This window comes from Cricetulus griseus (assembly GCF_003668045.3).
Source record: "Cricetulus griseus strain 17A/GY chromosome 1 unlocalized genomic scaffold, alternate assembly CriGri-PICRH-1.0 chr1_1, whole genome shotgun sequence".
NCBI classification, from domain to species: domain Eukaryota; kingdom Metazoa; phylum Chordata; class Mammalia; order Rodentia; family Cricetidae; genus Cricetulus; species Cricetulus griseus.
In genome coordinates, this window is record NW_023276807.1 from 107,990,142 (window position 1) to 108,005,374 (window position 15,233).

At 40.1% G+C, this 15,233-nt stretch overlaps 1 protein-coding gene across 1 annotated transcript; it reads left to right on the forward strand.

The window, feature by feature from the left end:
• Window positions 1–3,539: 3,539 nt before the first annotated feature.
• On the forward strand, window positions 3,540–5,876 carry LOC100766723 (prohibitin-like). The gene is given in 3 exon segments (XM_035453031.1): window positions 3,540–3,635; window positions 5,288–5,575; window positions 5,577–5,876. Coding segments are annotated over 3 exon segments (684 nt in total).
• Window positions 5,877–15,233: the final 9,357 nt, after the last annotated feature.

A 15,233-nucleotide genomic window follows, 5' to 3' on the forward strand; every position in this document is an offset into this window, starting at 1 on the left:
CGGCATTCATTAACTCATTACTTTATTCAACAGATGATGCTGCAGTACAGTGTGAAATACAGAAGAGGTGGAAGACAGAGAGATGGCTTAAGAGCATGTATAGTTTTGTAGAAGACCTGGGTTTGATTACCAACACCCATGCTGGATAACTCACCACCACTTGTAAGTCCGGCTCTAAGTTATCTGGTGCCCATTTCTCAACTCCTTGACACTTGCAATCACATGTGCACACAAGTACACATGTTCTCTCTCTCACATATAAATTAAGTAATATCTTTAATAGCATTGTAGAGGCTGTACTGTTAATGTAAAACAGACACCCTGTCTCTTCCTTCTTCCTTTCAAGAGGCTTTTATATTCTAGAAACAAAATTTCCAATCGCTTCTCTACTGGGCTACCAAGAAGACAATTTCTCAGGAGAGCCTTGTCATTATTTTCCACTGAGGATTATGTCTTTTTACATCTCATCCACAAACATGAAGCGTGCTCTTGAACTCCTTCCTCACTGAGTAACATTTCTTCCAACTCTAATCTTCCGTGTATTTTCACTAGATGTGGACTTTTCCCTGGGCAACCTTAACATTTACAAAGAAACTTCTCTTAACTTAAATCAAGAAGGAAAGCACATACAGACAACAAGTAGCAAACAGAAGCAACTCCAACACATGTACAATTACTAAAAGAGGAAGGATTTTTTTCTGTTGAATTTCTATTAGTATGCAGAGCTTGCTAAACCATGTGATATTTTTAAGAGGGCTGTACCAGACATCGATTTAAGCATTATTTTTTTTTATCAGCAAAGCTATATTATGAATGACACTATTATGCCTGAATATCCTCTTATCCACACCCAACCATAAATCATTTATCATGTGTCATTTAGAATAAAATATGGCAACTTAAAATTATTGATCAGTTGCTTTTGCATGCTAGGCCATGTTTAAGAGCCTGGATGAACAAAAGCAATGGAAAAATGTAATTAAAAAAGAAAACCAATAGCAGCCTCTATAATTTTTAAAGATTTTATTTTTTAATGTGTGTGTGTGTTTGTGTATGTGTGTTTGTGTGTGTTGGCGTGTTTGTGTGTGTGTGTGTGTGTGTGTGTGTGTGTGCTGGCATGCACATTCACACACCAATGCAGTTGCTATAGAGTCTAGAGGAGGGTGTCCAATTCCCTAGAGCTAGAGTTACAAGTGGCTGTGAGCCTCTAAATCTGGGTGCTAGGAATCAAATTCAAGTTGTCTGCAAAAGTGTATATTTTCTTAAGCACAGAGGTGACTCTTTGTCTCACACCATCATTTTTAATTATACCACACACGAAGGTCACATAAACATGCCATGGTCATGGTCTGTTCATCTTCACATCAGCTGTGAACTGGATAGCCCCACTGTCTTCTGCTTCCCAGATAAGATAATAATGAAAATTAGAGTATTAGTTAAATTTCTGTGTATTTCAAAGGGTGGCTTATATGAATGCATGTATCAAGTTTTAACTAATTCAATTAATAAATAACACATTATTACCTGATAACATCACCAGATATTCTTCTTATAGAAATGCAGCTTTAACTACACAGAGCTAAATAATGACCAGGTCACAGTGACAGCTGGGATTTCTTTTTGTTCTTTTCTTTTGGAGGTGGGATTTAATTTTCTAAGAATGTCATATACAACACTTTTACTCTTTTTTCTACAGCTATTGTTTCTTTCCATAAACTCAGACTATATCATTTTTTTTATTAACTTAACCCTGCTAAGTACTATGTAAGTAGTCTTTATATATAAGTAATTTCTATTTCTCATCTCATTTTTACTTTATAAATAAGGATGATACCCTATGAATTTCATTAAACTGTGATTCACTGAAAATGAATTAAAACTATACATGAGCAAAAATGTAGTCCTTAGAAGTACTTATTTTTGTGAAATTACACTACTTAATAAAATGTTAAAAATTCACTATGAAATGGTAATTATACCAGCTTTACAAATGAGATACACGAGGCCTAGAGAGGACAGATAAATTGCCAACTCACTAAACTTCAGGCCTAAAAGTAATTTCATCTAAAATAACATTGATTCTGTTACATTTTGTGTCCCTTATGAACGGTTTGGAGGGTGGGACAAAAGACTGAAGGAAGTCCCTCTTTATGTGATGATGTTGAATTTATAGAGTGAATTTACTCCAAAGCTCTGAATAAATGCCCTGCTGACAAAAGGCACTTGAAATATTCCACCTTCCAGCCAATTTTAATCCCAGGTATTATCATATGTTGTGGCTCCTTTGAAAGCAGTTGAAAGGTATTCTCAGGTTTTATTCAGTAGTGCTATTTATGATATCTGCCAAGCTTTAATAACATTGAGATGTCCCAAGGGCTGTATATCTTCTTTGGATTAAACATTCAGGGTTCCAATACCAAGGGAAGGCTTTGCTCTTGCCGTCTCCTTCATGTTTTTAACTTGTTTTTTAAAAATAGAATTGCTTGTGTTCAAATAATGAGACAGAACAAATTTCACTTCTCCAAAGGGAACACAAACCTGAACATCACAGTGCCCAGTATCATTTGATGTCCATAAGCTTTAAGTTCTGCTTCATTCAAAGTATCTAGATTGTTCTTAGGTCTGAAGAGACATGGCAGTCCAAGTTATACATGGTGACATACTGGTTTAAGACCCTTTATCAAGGAACCTTTAAGCCCAATGAACAGATAAGTATAACTGTGGTGACACAGTCACTCTTACAAGTGAGTCTTCTTTTAGTGAGTAACATTAAATTTTTCTTATTAATGTACTACTGTGGCTTCTGTCACTTTACTAAAATGGTTGTAATTTTGCTATGGTTACAAATCATAATATAAATATTTGATATGTAGGATATCTGATATGCAATCTCCAAAAGAATCACAACTCACTGGTTGAGAACCAACAAGGTATGGCCTTGTTGGATGAAGTGTGTTATGGGGGTGGAGTGCAGTGGGGTGGGCTGGGGGTGGGCTTTGGGCTTTCAAAAGCCCAAACCAGTCCCAGCGTCTTTCTCTTCTTGCTGCTTATTGTATCCAGATGTAGAACTCCTAGCTACTTTTCCAGGTCCATATCTGCCTGCATGCTACCATGCCTCCTGCCATGATAACATTGGACTAACCCTTTGAAACTGTAGGCAAGCCTCAGTTAAATGCTTTCCTTTATAAGAGTTGTTTGTGGTCATGGTGTCTCTTTCCAGAAATAGAACACTGGCTAAGACACATAGGTAGATGGTCCTGAGCTCTATGAGAGAGCTAGGTGAACATGCCTCTATAAGTATTCCTCCATGGTTTTTCCTTCAAGCTCTTATCCTAACTACTGTCAATGATGGGCTGACCTGTAAATGAAAGCCAAATGAACACTTTCATACCCCAAGGTTCTTATGGTCATGGTGTTTGTCATAGTAGCAGATTGAAGCTAGAGCACTTGGCTTTTTCCTTTTATTGATGGAGAAGCTATAGCTCATAGGGCAGTGCAGAAATATAGCTTAAGATACATACCACTCAGTCCTAAATGGTATGTCTTCTTCAAAACCCTTCCATTTGAGATCAGGGATCTATGAAGAAGAGGAGGCTAAAAGATTGAAAGAGCAAGAGCGGGTGGATGACACCAAGGTAACAGTGTCTACTAGACACAACAGGACTGATACACACATTAACTCACAAAGACTGTGGCAGCATGTACAGGGCCAGCACAGGTTCAAACCAGATGGATCCCAGATGGGAGAGGGGGAAGTGGACATGGACTTCCAGCCCTAACCAAGAAGCTACCTCCAAATGACAACCACATAAAAAGGAAAAACTAGTTTTCTCCAATCGAGTCTCACTGAGTATATTAACTACAGCAAGGAAAGGCCCCATGGCCAGCAATAGGCAGCCAACACAAAATGAATTCAATAGTATTATTGTAGACTTTCAGTCTCATAGGGCTTTGTTTTAGGCATTATTGGTCTTTTGATTATATATTGAGGTTTCTGATTTTCTTTTTATGAGTTTTTTGTGTGTGCTTCTTATGCTTTTTTGCTGTTAATTTTAAAAAATTAAATTTTTTTTAAAATTTGCTTGTTTTTCTGTTTGTTTGTTTGTCTGTTTTTGTTTCCTAAAGAGAGACAGAGAAAGGGCATGGAGTTGGCTAGGTGGATGGTAAGGAGGATCTGGGAGGAGTTGGGAGAGGGAAAACCAGGATTAGAATACATTATATGAAAAATATTTTCTATTTATATGCACATAGATCTAAGGAAACCATGCCCCGTGGATTTCCTGAATAACTTTTCATAACCTCTGTCTGATCCCCCACCCTGTCATACTTGGGCTCACACCCAAAGTCTTGTACATGCTAGGCAAATGTTCTACCAGTGAGGTAAACACTTACCCTACCTGCCCTTTACACTATAGGCTTGCTTCCTGATTTTAAGGTCAGTGTCCCGGTGGCCCAGGATCTGAGCTATGTGAAAAATCTGAGTCTTAGCAGCATCCCTAGCAGATAGAGTGAGGATAGTTAAAGTGCAGGACCCTCCTCATTGATCACAAAGTAGACTTTAATTAGTAGCAGCTTCTGTGCTCCCACAGCAGGGTGCCTGGGAATCTGCTTTAGAATAAAACCTCCAGCATGGAGCAGGAGGAAGGGCTGCTGGCACCAGATGGTGGGGGAGCATTAGGTGGTGTGCAGTGAGCCATTTCTGATTCTGGAAGGTCTCCCAGGGAGTGATCTGTGCCAGGCTTAGCCCTCGCCCCCAGGACAGGCCCCTGGTTCTCCATTCAGGGACCTCTGTAACAAACATTTCTCTAATAGGTCTCTTTCAAAGAGGCTTGGATGTTTTCCCATTACTTAGGGAGCTGAGTGGAGAGAACTCTTAGAACTCCTGAAAAGTTCAAAGACAGAGTTCTGGAAAACAGTGACGGAGGACTTTGCACTCTGTTCTGGATGAATCCTCAGAACAAAGATGCCCCACAGGCTTGAACTTGGACTTGTTGGGTCTGTACCAAATTCATCATTCATAACCTCTGGGGCAGTACAGGAAAACCTGAAGAGGGGAAAAGAGGGTATTATGGACATGTGGGCAGGCAGTTCCCACTCTGAAATCTGTGCCTCCCTTCCAGGACATTTGCAACATGGATATTCCTGCTCCAAAGGTTGGCCTCCTTTGTCAATTCTCACTTCTCTCGGAGTCATTGGTTCATACATGTATTCTTTCTTAATTCCACAGTATTTACTGATCAATTGTTGTGTGCCAGGTACAAGTCTACATGAAAATGATACAGCCTAGGGGGCTGGTAGCAAAGATTTGGAGAATGTCAATATCACACTACACATCCTCTTCTGGCCGGTGACCAGCCAGCTTCTTCGTATCTACACCAGCATCGGTGAGGATGATGATGAGCAGGTGCTGCTATCCATCACCACAGAGATTCTCAAGTTGTTAGTGGCTCGCTTTGATGCTGGAGAATTAATCACCCAGCAAGAATTGGTCTCCAGGCAGGTGAGTGATGACCTCACAGAGACAGCAGTGACGTTTGGGTTCATCCTGGATGAGGTGTCCCTGAAATGACTGACCTTTTGGGAAGGAGTTCACAGAAGCAGTGGAAGCCAAACAGGTGGCTCAGCAGAAATCTGAGAGGGCCAGATTTGTGGTGGAAAAGGCTGAGCAGCAGGAGAAGGCAGCCATCATCTCTGTGGAGGGTGACTCGAAGGCAGCCGAGCTGATTGTCAACTCCCTGGCCACCGCAGGTGGTAGCCTGATTGAGCTGCACAAGCTGGAAGCTGCCTGGGACATTGCTTACCAGCTCTCCGTGCCCTCTAGGAACATTACCTACCTGCCAGCAGGGCAGTCAGTGCTCCTCCAGCTTCCCCAGTGAGGCCTCCCCTGCTTGCACCTTCTCAGGCAAACCAAGCTGTGGCCTCCATCATTCTGAATACACTTTCCTTCTGCCCCACCCCAGAAGTCACTGTGAAATTTCATGATTTGCTTAACATGAGGGAAATAAAAGCAAAATCACTTCAGATCTCAAAAACAAAAAACAAAACAAACAAACGAAAAACCCAAACAAACAAACAAACAAACAAAAAAACAAAGAATCATTGAAATTCTTTGGGTAGGTGAGATGGCTCAGCTGGTAAAGGCTCTGGTGACAAGGGCCTGCCAATTGAAATTTCATCCCTGCAGCAGCCCACATAAAGGTAGAAGAAGATTACACAGAGTTGCCCTCTGTGGCATGCCCATATCATTGTGTGTACACCCCCCCCACACACAAAATCCATTGACTTGATACTCTCTTAAGATGGTCTCTCTCTCTCTGAGGATCTCTCTCTACTCTCTCACTATTTAAGAATTAGATCATGAATTGAATTGTATCATGGCCCCTGCCATTAATTACCTCATATTAACGACTATATACATTAAGACTATTTTCAGTGTGTGTGTGTGTGTGTGTGTGTGTGTGTGTGTGTGTGTGTGCCCTCCTTAATTTCTCTCTACCTTGCTTTTGAGACAGGGTCTCCACATGAATCTGAAGTTCATTGATTCATCTAGACTTGCTGGGTGCAAACACTCCAAATCTTTTTGTCTCCACTTTCCCAGCTCTGGAACTATAGGGGCTTCTACCATTCTAGCTTTGAAAAACCAACCAACCAACCAACCAACCAACCAACCAAATGACAAAACAAACAAAAAACCAGACGGGTTTCAGGAATCAGCTATGTTTAGTTTTTTTATTGAGCCATGTTTCTAGCCTTGGGCATGGAGATATTGTTTAAACTCAAGGATCAATTTTTCAATAGGTAAAATATTACATCCATGGGGAAAATTTGCCTTTCTCAATAACGAATTTCTGGTGTTTGGGAGACTGCAAGAAGAGGTTGATTGGTATCCAGCCAACACTTTTGTGAAAGGAGTGTCTATCTTCATAAGATAAAAAATCATCTTTGTAGTTCTCAAGGAGTTTCATCACAAAAATGTCATGTGGTGTAACATGAATGAAACTTGAACATACTGTGTTTAGAGAAATAAGCAAGACACAAAAGGCTTTATGGTTTGTGAATTTTGAATGTAAAATATTCACAGTAGGCAAATGCATAATAACTGATAACATATGAGAACTTTTCCCAGAGTGGGCTGTAGGTAGATTCAGGGTGACTCACTTATGGATAGGAACAGGACTTCTGGAATTTTTGAAAAAAACTCTAGAATTAGATGATATTTTCATTAGTATGTAGCTATACAGAAGCAGACACTGAACTGTGCACTTGAAATGTGAACTTTATAGAGCATGTGATTGAATCCTGATTAAAAACTGTCATGTGACATTAGTGCCTCCACTTCAAACAGGAAAACTTGGAGATATCATACGATAGTCATGCTCAGATGAGAAATGTCAGAGCTAAGTTTTATTGTTGATTATTTTTTCTGCTTACAAAAACAAAATTTCTATGGACTGTCTGTGTGGAATTTGTTCTTGCTAGGAAATCCTCCTTATGGTAAATGTCCATTTCCCTGAGGATATTCTATAACTGAGACTGTCCAGTGACATGAATGATTACCACATTTAAAATATCTATAGGAAATATTTCTTTCATGGTAAGTAAAAAGCAGAAGTTATTTTTCCCTTTTATTAGCCCCTTTGTGTCTTTTCCAAGGAAGGAGGAAGGACTTGCAAGTACTAAAGTAGGTGTGTGTGGTGTGTGTGTGTGTGTGTGTGTGTGTGTGTGTGTGAATGGCTGGGTATGTGGCATATAGTCTCATGCAAGTCTCCTCTTTCTGTTATAATTGTTGTTTTGCTGCAGCTGCAGCAGGCAATGAAACCAGAACCACAAAACTCAATAAACCCACATGGAGTTCATTGGGAAAGGGAACAAAGGGAAGGATATGTGTTGGCCACCCAGGAACAGAGATGGAAGGAGAAAAGAAAAGAGGTATAAAGAGACACCGAGACAGACAGAGAGACTACAGGAGAGAAGGAGGAGACAGGAAAAGTCTGGTCTGCCCCAGGGGAACAACAGGAAAGAGAGGGTGGAAAGTGAGGAGCAGGAAAGAGAACAGAACAGAAAGAGATGAACAGGCAGAAAGACCACTAAGTGGGCAGTCTCTTTCTCTACCTTTTTTTTTGTTTGTTTGTTTTTTTGAGACAGGGTTTCTCTGTGGCTTTAGAGACTCTCCTAGAACTAGCTCTTGTAAACCAGGCTGGTCTCAAACTCACAGAGATCTACCTGCCTTTGCCTCCCGAGTGCTGGAATTAAAGGCATGTTTCATCACTGCCCGGCTAAGTGTTTCTCTTAAATGGTTCCTTTGCACCTTCACGGAACCCTGGGCTGACCAGGACACTGCCTGAGTGCATTCTGCCAGGTGACAGGGGCAGGCCAGCATAATCCCTGAATCCTTGTAATAATGGAGTGCCATAAATCAGCAGCCTTGATTTAGCAGTCATTCACAATCTGTCTTCTGAGGATAAGGAATCCATAAGTGATGTTTGAGCTGTGATATTAGAACAAGAAGAAGTCACGCCATTGGCCGAAACAATGATTTTTATTGGATCCTCACAGTCCCTTTTTGTTGCTTTGAAGAATTAAGGTCCTTGTGTTTGCAGGACTAAGCACCGTTTTCTTGCTGACTTTCAGAGTTGCTTTTAATTCTTAAAGACAGCCTCAGGCCCTCATCTTTGTGCCCTTAGCATATACTGGTTTACTCCTCCAGGCCATGAGGTGGCACTGCTCCTCAGGAGAACAGAATCTTCTCTATGATGTAAGATTGCCATGGCAGTGATTGTTCAATCATTTTTACCAAGCACATGGACCTAGTTACACAATATAACTAAGTATACATACTTAGAGAGTAAAAGATATAGAATCAAAGCAAGCTGACCTAACTTCAGGTTGACAAATTTCATACCATTAGGTGGCAGAATATTAAGTAGACCCCCAAAGCTTAGACCCTCCTCTTCCGGGTATGTATACATACAGACTATTCCTCTAGCAATATGATTTGGAAGGTTGCTCAGAAAGACCTTTCTTGTGAAATGCGTATAGAGGGCAAGGGATATTGGTAGCCATGACCTTTGAAGCTTAGGTAGATTTTGTCCTGTTAATTCAAAGGATATTTCTTCCCTCACCACATTTATGCTCAAATGAGTTCTTCACTGACAAGTACCAAATGCTTAAGGAATTGTTATGACTTAAGCAGTTAGTGTGCCAAAATTATGGTCTAACTTTTGAGCATCCAACTATCTTAGTTGGACAGGGCTGAAGCATAATTTACGCTCTTACAGTTCTAGAGGATAGAAGTACAAATCAAGATGTATAGGAAGTGTATTTCCTTGCCCCATCTCCTCTTGGCTTGCACACAGCTGTTTTGTGTCCTCACAAGGTCATTTCTTAGGAATGTGTGTGTGTGTCTTGATCTCTTCTTATGCCTTCAGTCACATTGGATAAGGGGCCACACTACTGCACTCACTTGATTTTTTGATTGCTTCCAGACCCTGTTCCAACATAGAGCCCAAACACATGTGAAGCACTGGTGTAGGACTTCCACGTATGAATATACAAAGGGCACTGTTCAGTTGCAACACCAATCGGGTGTGAGACACTTAAAAAATATGTCTCCATATTGCTGATGAGATAACCAGCACTCAGAAAGCAATCAAGGTCAAATGACTGGCAGAGGGTCACAGAGGCTCTGGAGCACAAGTCTTGGAGCTGCCTTTACTTGGTTCTTTTACGTGTCCCATTTTGTGTAAAAGGTTGAAATTTACCTCTGAGATATTAGAAGAAAAGCTATTAAGTTGGGACACAAGGAAAGAACTCTCAAGAGGCTGTCCTTAAAATCTGCAGTCCCGTTTTAGGGACATGAAATGATTCTTTTGCTGCTGCATGAATGCTATTGAAAGACTTTTTGTTTTACCTCATCCTCTTGTTTTATGATGAATTTGTGCGTGAAAAGACTCATTAAGGACATCATTATTCTGCATTTATCAGTAATGAACTGTCTGTGGCACCTATTAGCAGCAAAATGGCCCAAGTCTCTTTTTGAATCTGTCTACATTCTTCTTCATTATTTACTGCTCCACTTTTATTCATTTAAAATGGATTTTTCAGAGTGCAATTTTCCCCCCAATTGTTCTTTTATTTGAGAGACAAATATTAATAGAATTCATAATCCTCAAGGAGGACACTCGGAGTGTTCCAACATGAAATTGACTTTTTATAATTTGATTTGGGCAAGGGGCTGGAAGGTAACACCTTAAATCCTAAGACACTACAGAAATTTTTGCATTAATTATTCTGCTTAATCTTCAGAGGAACTCAGACATGGGCATCGATATCCTCATTTTACCAAGAATCATAGATGGCTGTCCTTGTTTTTGCTTATTGGTCCAACATCAAGTCCACTGTCCAAATATGGGTGGAAAGTTAAAAAACAATGGCAAAGGTTCCATTACTGATCACATTTCCTGACATCTACACCTGACCCAGGCTTCTACTAGGAATTCATGAATCTCTCTCTGTAGGCACCTCTACTGACTGGAGCAGACTACAACCTCAGCTGGAGTCTATGCAAACAACTCCTTCCAGTAGAGACTGTCACTGTCTATGCAAGAGAAGAGATTGTTTTAGAAAGTATTCCTCACTTCTTCTCTTTTACATTTTCACACAGTTTATTTTCCTGACTTTGTACTTAATAATTAACATTCCTTTGGAGGATTTTGAGAGAGGGATTACATGGCTCATGAGGCATCCCAACATAGCATGGAGTTAGTTGAGATGGATGTTATGCTTTGTTCAGGTAACTTGCTCAGGAAAAGAAAACACAATCACTGATTGGCAAGCCAATTCTTCAATATTATTTTAAAATGTTGATAACATTTTATGTGAGTGCATTTTGCTCAAACTTCAGAGAACGAGCATTTCACAAGCAACTGGGAACTTCCACGATGTTTTCTGAGGGCTTGAGTCCAGTTACTTTCAATTCCTACTCCACTCTGTTGCAAACAAATAATAATCTCAGTGTCACAAAGGACCACATGGTTAAACCAAAAGAAGGCAAGACAATTTTTAGGGGAGAGAGTGACATAACTCAAATTGGGCAAGCAAAAATACCATGACAGGAAGTTCCCTTGGGTTTTATTCTAACACAAGTCACTGTGTTTTTCCCCATTGGCTGGGGTTTGATTGCACAGTCTTTTGTGATGAGCTTGTGTTAAAAGAATCAGTGCAGTATTGAAGTCTCCCACTATTGATGTGTGAGGTTTGATGAGATTTAAACTTTAGTAATGTTTATTTCTATTTTTAAATTTAAATTAGAAACAAGCTTGTTTTACATGTCAATCCCAGTTCCATCTTCCTTCTATCCTCCCTTGCCCCCCCCAACTAACCCCCAGTGGCATCCCCTTTCTGCTTCCCAGGGAAGTTGAGGTCTTCCATGGTGGATCTTCAGAGTCTGTCATATCATTTGGAGCAGGGCCTAGGCCCTCCCTCATGAGTCTAGGCTGAAAGAGTAACCCTCCATGTGGAATGGGCTCCCAAAGTCCATTCGTATACTAGGGATAAATACTGATCCACTGCCAGAGGTCACATAGATTTCCTAGGCCCCCTCACTGACACCCAAGTTCACGGGGCCTGGATCAGACCCATGCTGGTTTCCCAGCTATCAGTCTGGTGTCCATGAGCTCCCCCTGTTCAGGTCAGCTGTTTCTGTGGGCTACACCAGCCTGTTCTTGACCCCTTTGCTCATCACTCCTCCTTCTCTGCACTGGATTCCAAGAGTTCTGTTCAGTGTTTATCTGTGGGCATCTGATTCTGCTTCAATCAGCTACTGGATGAAAGCTCTAGGATGGCCTATAAGGTAGTCATCGATGTCATTATCGGGGAAGGGCATTTAAGGTAGCATCTCCACTATTGCTTAAATGGTTAGTAGGGGGTCATCTTTGTAGATCTCTGGACATTTCCCTAGTGCAAGATTTCTCTTTACACCTATAATGGCTCCCTTTGTGATGGTATCTCTTTTCTTGCTCTCCTCTATTCTTCCCCTGATTCAACCTTTCTGCTCCCTCATGTCCTCCTCTCCCCTCCTCTTACTCCATTCTCTTCCTCCTAACTCCTTCTCCCCTTCCCTTATGCTCCCAATTTGCTCAGGAGATCTTGTCCCTTTCTCTTTAACTGGGGGACCATCTATGTCTCTCTTAGGGTACTCTTTGTTTCCTAGCTTCTTTAGTGGTATGGATTGTAGGCTGGTAATCCTTTGCTCTGTGTCTAAAATACATATATGAGTGAGTACATACCATGTTTGTCTTTTGTTACCGGGTTACCTCTCTCAGGATGGTTTCTTCTAGTTCCATCCATTTGCCTATGAATTTCAGGATTCCATTGTCTCCCCTCCCCTCAGTAGTATTGCATTGTATAAATGCACCACATTTTCTGTATCCATTATTCAGTTGAGGGGCATCTAAGTGCTCCCAGGTTCTTCAGGCTATTACAAATAATGCTGCTATGAACATAGTTGAACAGATGTCCTCGTTGTATAAATGTGCATCTTTTTGGGTATATGCCTCAGAGTGGAATTGCTGGATCTTGTGGTAGACTGATTCCCATTTGCTTGAGGAGTTGCCATACACATTTCCAAAGTGGCTGTATGAGTTGGCACTGTTACCAGTAGTGGAGGAGTGTTCCCCTTTCTCCACATCCTCTCCAGAATAAACTGTCATTTGTGTTTTTGTTGTTATCCTTTGGGAGTAAGATGGTATCTCAGAGTTGTTTTGATTGGCATTTACCTGATGGCTAAGGAATTTGAGCACTTTCTTAAGTGTCTTCTAGCCATTTTAGATTCCTGTAATGAGAATTCTTTGTTTAGTTCTGTACCCCACTTTTTATTTGTATTATTTGGTGTTTTAGAAACTAGCTTCATGAGTTCTTTGTAGATTTTGGAGATCAGCCCTCTGTCAGATGTGTGGTTGATGAAGACCTTTTCCCATTCTGTGGCTGCCATTTTGTCTTTTTGACTGTGTCCTTTCTTTACAGAAGCTTCTCAGTTTCAGTGTCTGTGCTACTGGTGTTATGTTCAGGAAGCAGTCTCCTATACCAATTCATTCAAGGGTACTTCCCACTTTCTCTTCTAAGAAGTTCAGTGTGGGTGGATTTATGTTGAGGTCTTCATTCCATTTGGAATTAAGTTTTGTGCATGGTGATAAATAAGGATCTATCTTCAGTCTTCTACATACCAGCATCAGTTATGCCAGCATCATTTATTGAAGATGCTTTCTTCTTTCCATTGTATAATTTTAGCTTCTTTGTCAAAAATCAGGTGTTTGTAGGAGTGTGGGTTAGTTTCGGGATTTTCAACTCTATTCCATTGGTCTACCTGTCTATTTTTGTGCCAATACCAAGCTGTTTTCAGGACTATAACTCTGCAATAGAACTTGAAGTCAGGAATGGTGATGCCTACAGAAGTTCTTTTATTGTACATGGTTGTTTTGGATATCTTGTGTCTATTCTTTTTCCATATAAAGTTGATTATTGTTCTTTCAAGGTCTGTGAAGAATTGTGCCAGTATTTTGATGGGTATTGCATTGAATCTGTAGATTGCTTTTGGCAAGATTGCTATTTTTACTATCCAAGAGCATGGGAGATCTTTCCATTTTCTGGTATCTTCTTTAATTTCTTTATTTAAAGACTCAAAGTTCTTGTTATTCAGGTCATTCACTTGTTTGGTTAGCATTTCCCCAAGGTATTTTATGTTGTTGTTTACAAGGCTCTTGTAAAAGGTGATGCTTCTCTGATTTCTTTCACAGCCCATTTATCATCTGTATATAGTAGGGCTACTGATTTTGTTTTTAGTTAATCTTGTATCCTGTCATTTTGCTGAAGGTGTTTATCAGTTGTACTAGTTCCCTGGTAGAGTTTTTTGGGTCACTTATGTAACTATCATATCATCTGCAAATAGTGAAAGTTTGACTTCTTCTTTTCCAATTTGTATCACCTTGATCTCCTTTTGTTGTCTAATTTCTCTAGCTAGAAATTCAAGTATAATATTGAAGAGATATGGAGAGAGTAGATGGACTTCTCTTGTTCCTGATTTTAGAGGAATTGCATTGAGTTTCTCTCTATTTAGTTTGATATTGTCTGTTGGTTTACTGTATCTTGCTTTTATTATGTTCAGGTAAGTTCTTGTTATTCCTGATCTGTCCAGGACCTTTATCATGAAGGGGTGTTGGATTTCATAAAAAGCTTTTTTAGCATCTAGTGAGATGATCATGTGGTTTTTCTTTTGCAGTCTGATTATATGGTATATTACATTGATAGATTTTTGTATGTTGAAGCATCCCTGCATCCCTGGGATGAAGCCTACTTGGTCAAGGTGGATGATTTCTCTGATGTGTTCTTGGAGTAGATTTGCCAGTATTTTATTGAGTATTTTTTATTTTTTATTTTTGGTTTTTCGAGACAGGGTTTCTCTGTGTTGCTTTGGAGCCTATCCTGGCAGTCGCTCTGGAGACCAGGTTGGCCTCGAACTCACAGAGATCCGCCTGCCTCTGCCTCCCAAGTGCTGGGATTAAAGGTGTGTGACACCAATGCCCAGCTTTATTGAGTATTTTTGCAACAGTGTTCATGAGGGATATTGGTCTGTTGTTCTCTTTCTTAGTTGTGTCTTTGTTTGTCTTGGGTACCAAGGTAATTATAGCCTCATAAAAAGACTTTGGCAATGTCCCTTCTGCTTCTATTTTGTGGAACAATTTCAGAAGTATTGGTATTAGCTCTTGTTTGAATTTCTGGTAGAATTCTGCACTGAAGGCCTCTGGCCCTAGGCTTTCTTTGGTTTGCAGACTTTTGGTGATTGCTTCTATTTCATTGGGGGTTATAGGTCTGTTTAAATTGCTCATCTGCTCTAAATTTAATTTGGTAAGTGATATCTATCCAGAAAATTGTCCATTTCCTTTAAATTTTCAAATTTTGTGGAGTACAGTTTTTCAAAGCATGGCTTGAAGATTCTCTGGATTTCCTCAGTGCCTGTTGTTATGTCCCCGTTTTCATTTCTGATTTTGTTAATTAGCATGTTTTCTCTCTGTCTTTTGGTTAATTTGGATAAAGATTTGTCTGTCTGTTAATTTTCTCATAGAACCAACTCTTTCTTACATTGATTCTTTGTATTGTTTTCTTTGATTCTACTTTATTGATTTCAGACCTCAGTTTGATTATTTCCTGGTATCTACTCCTCTGGGGCGAGTTTGCTT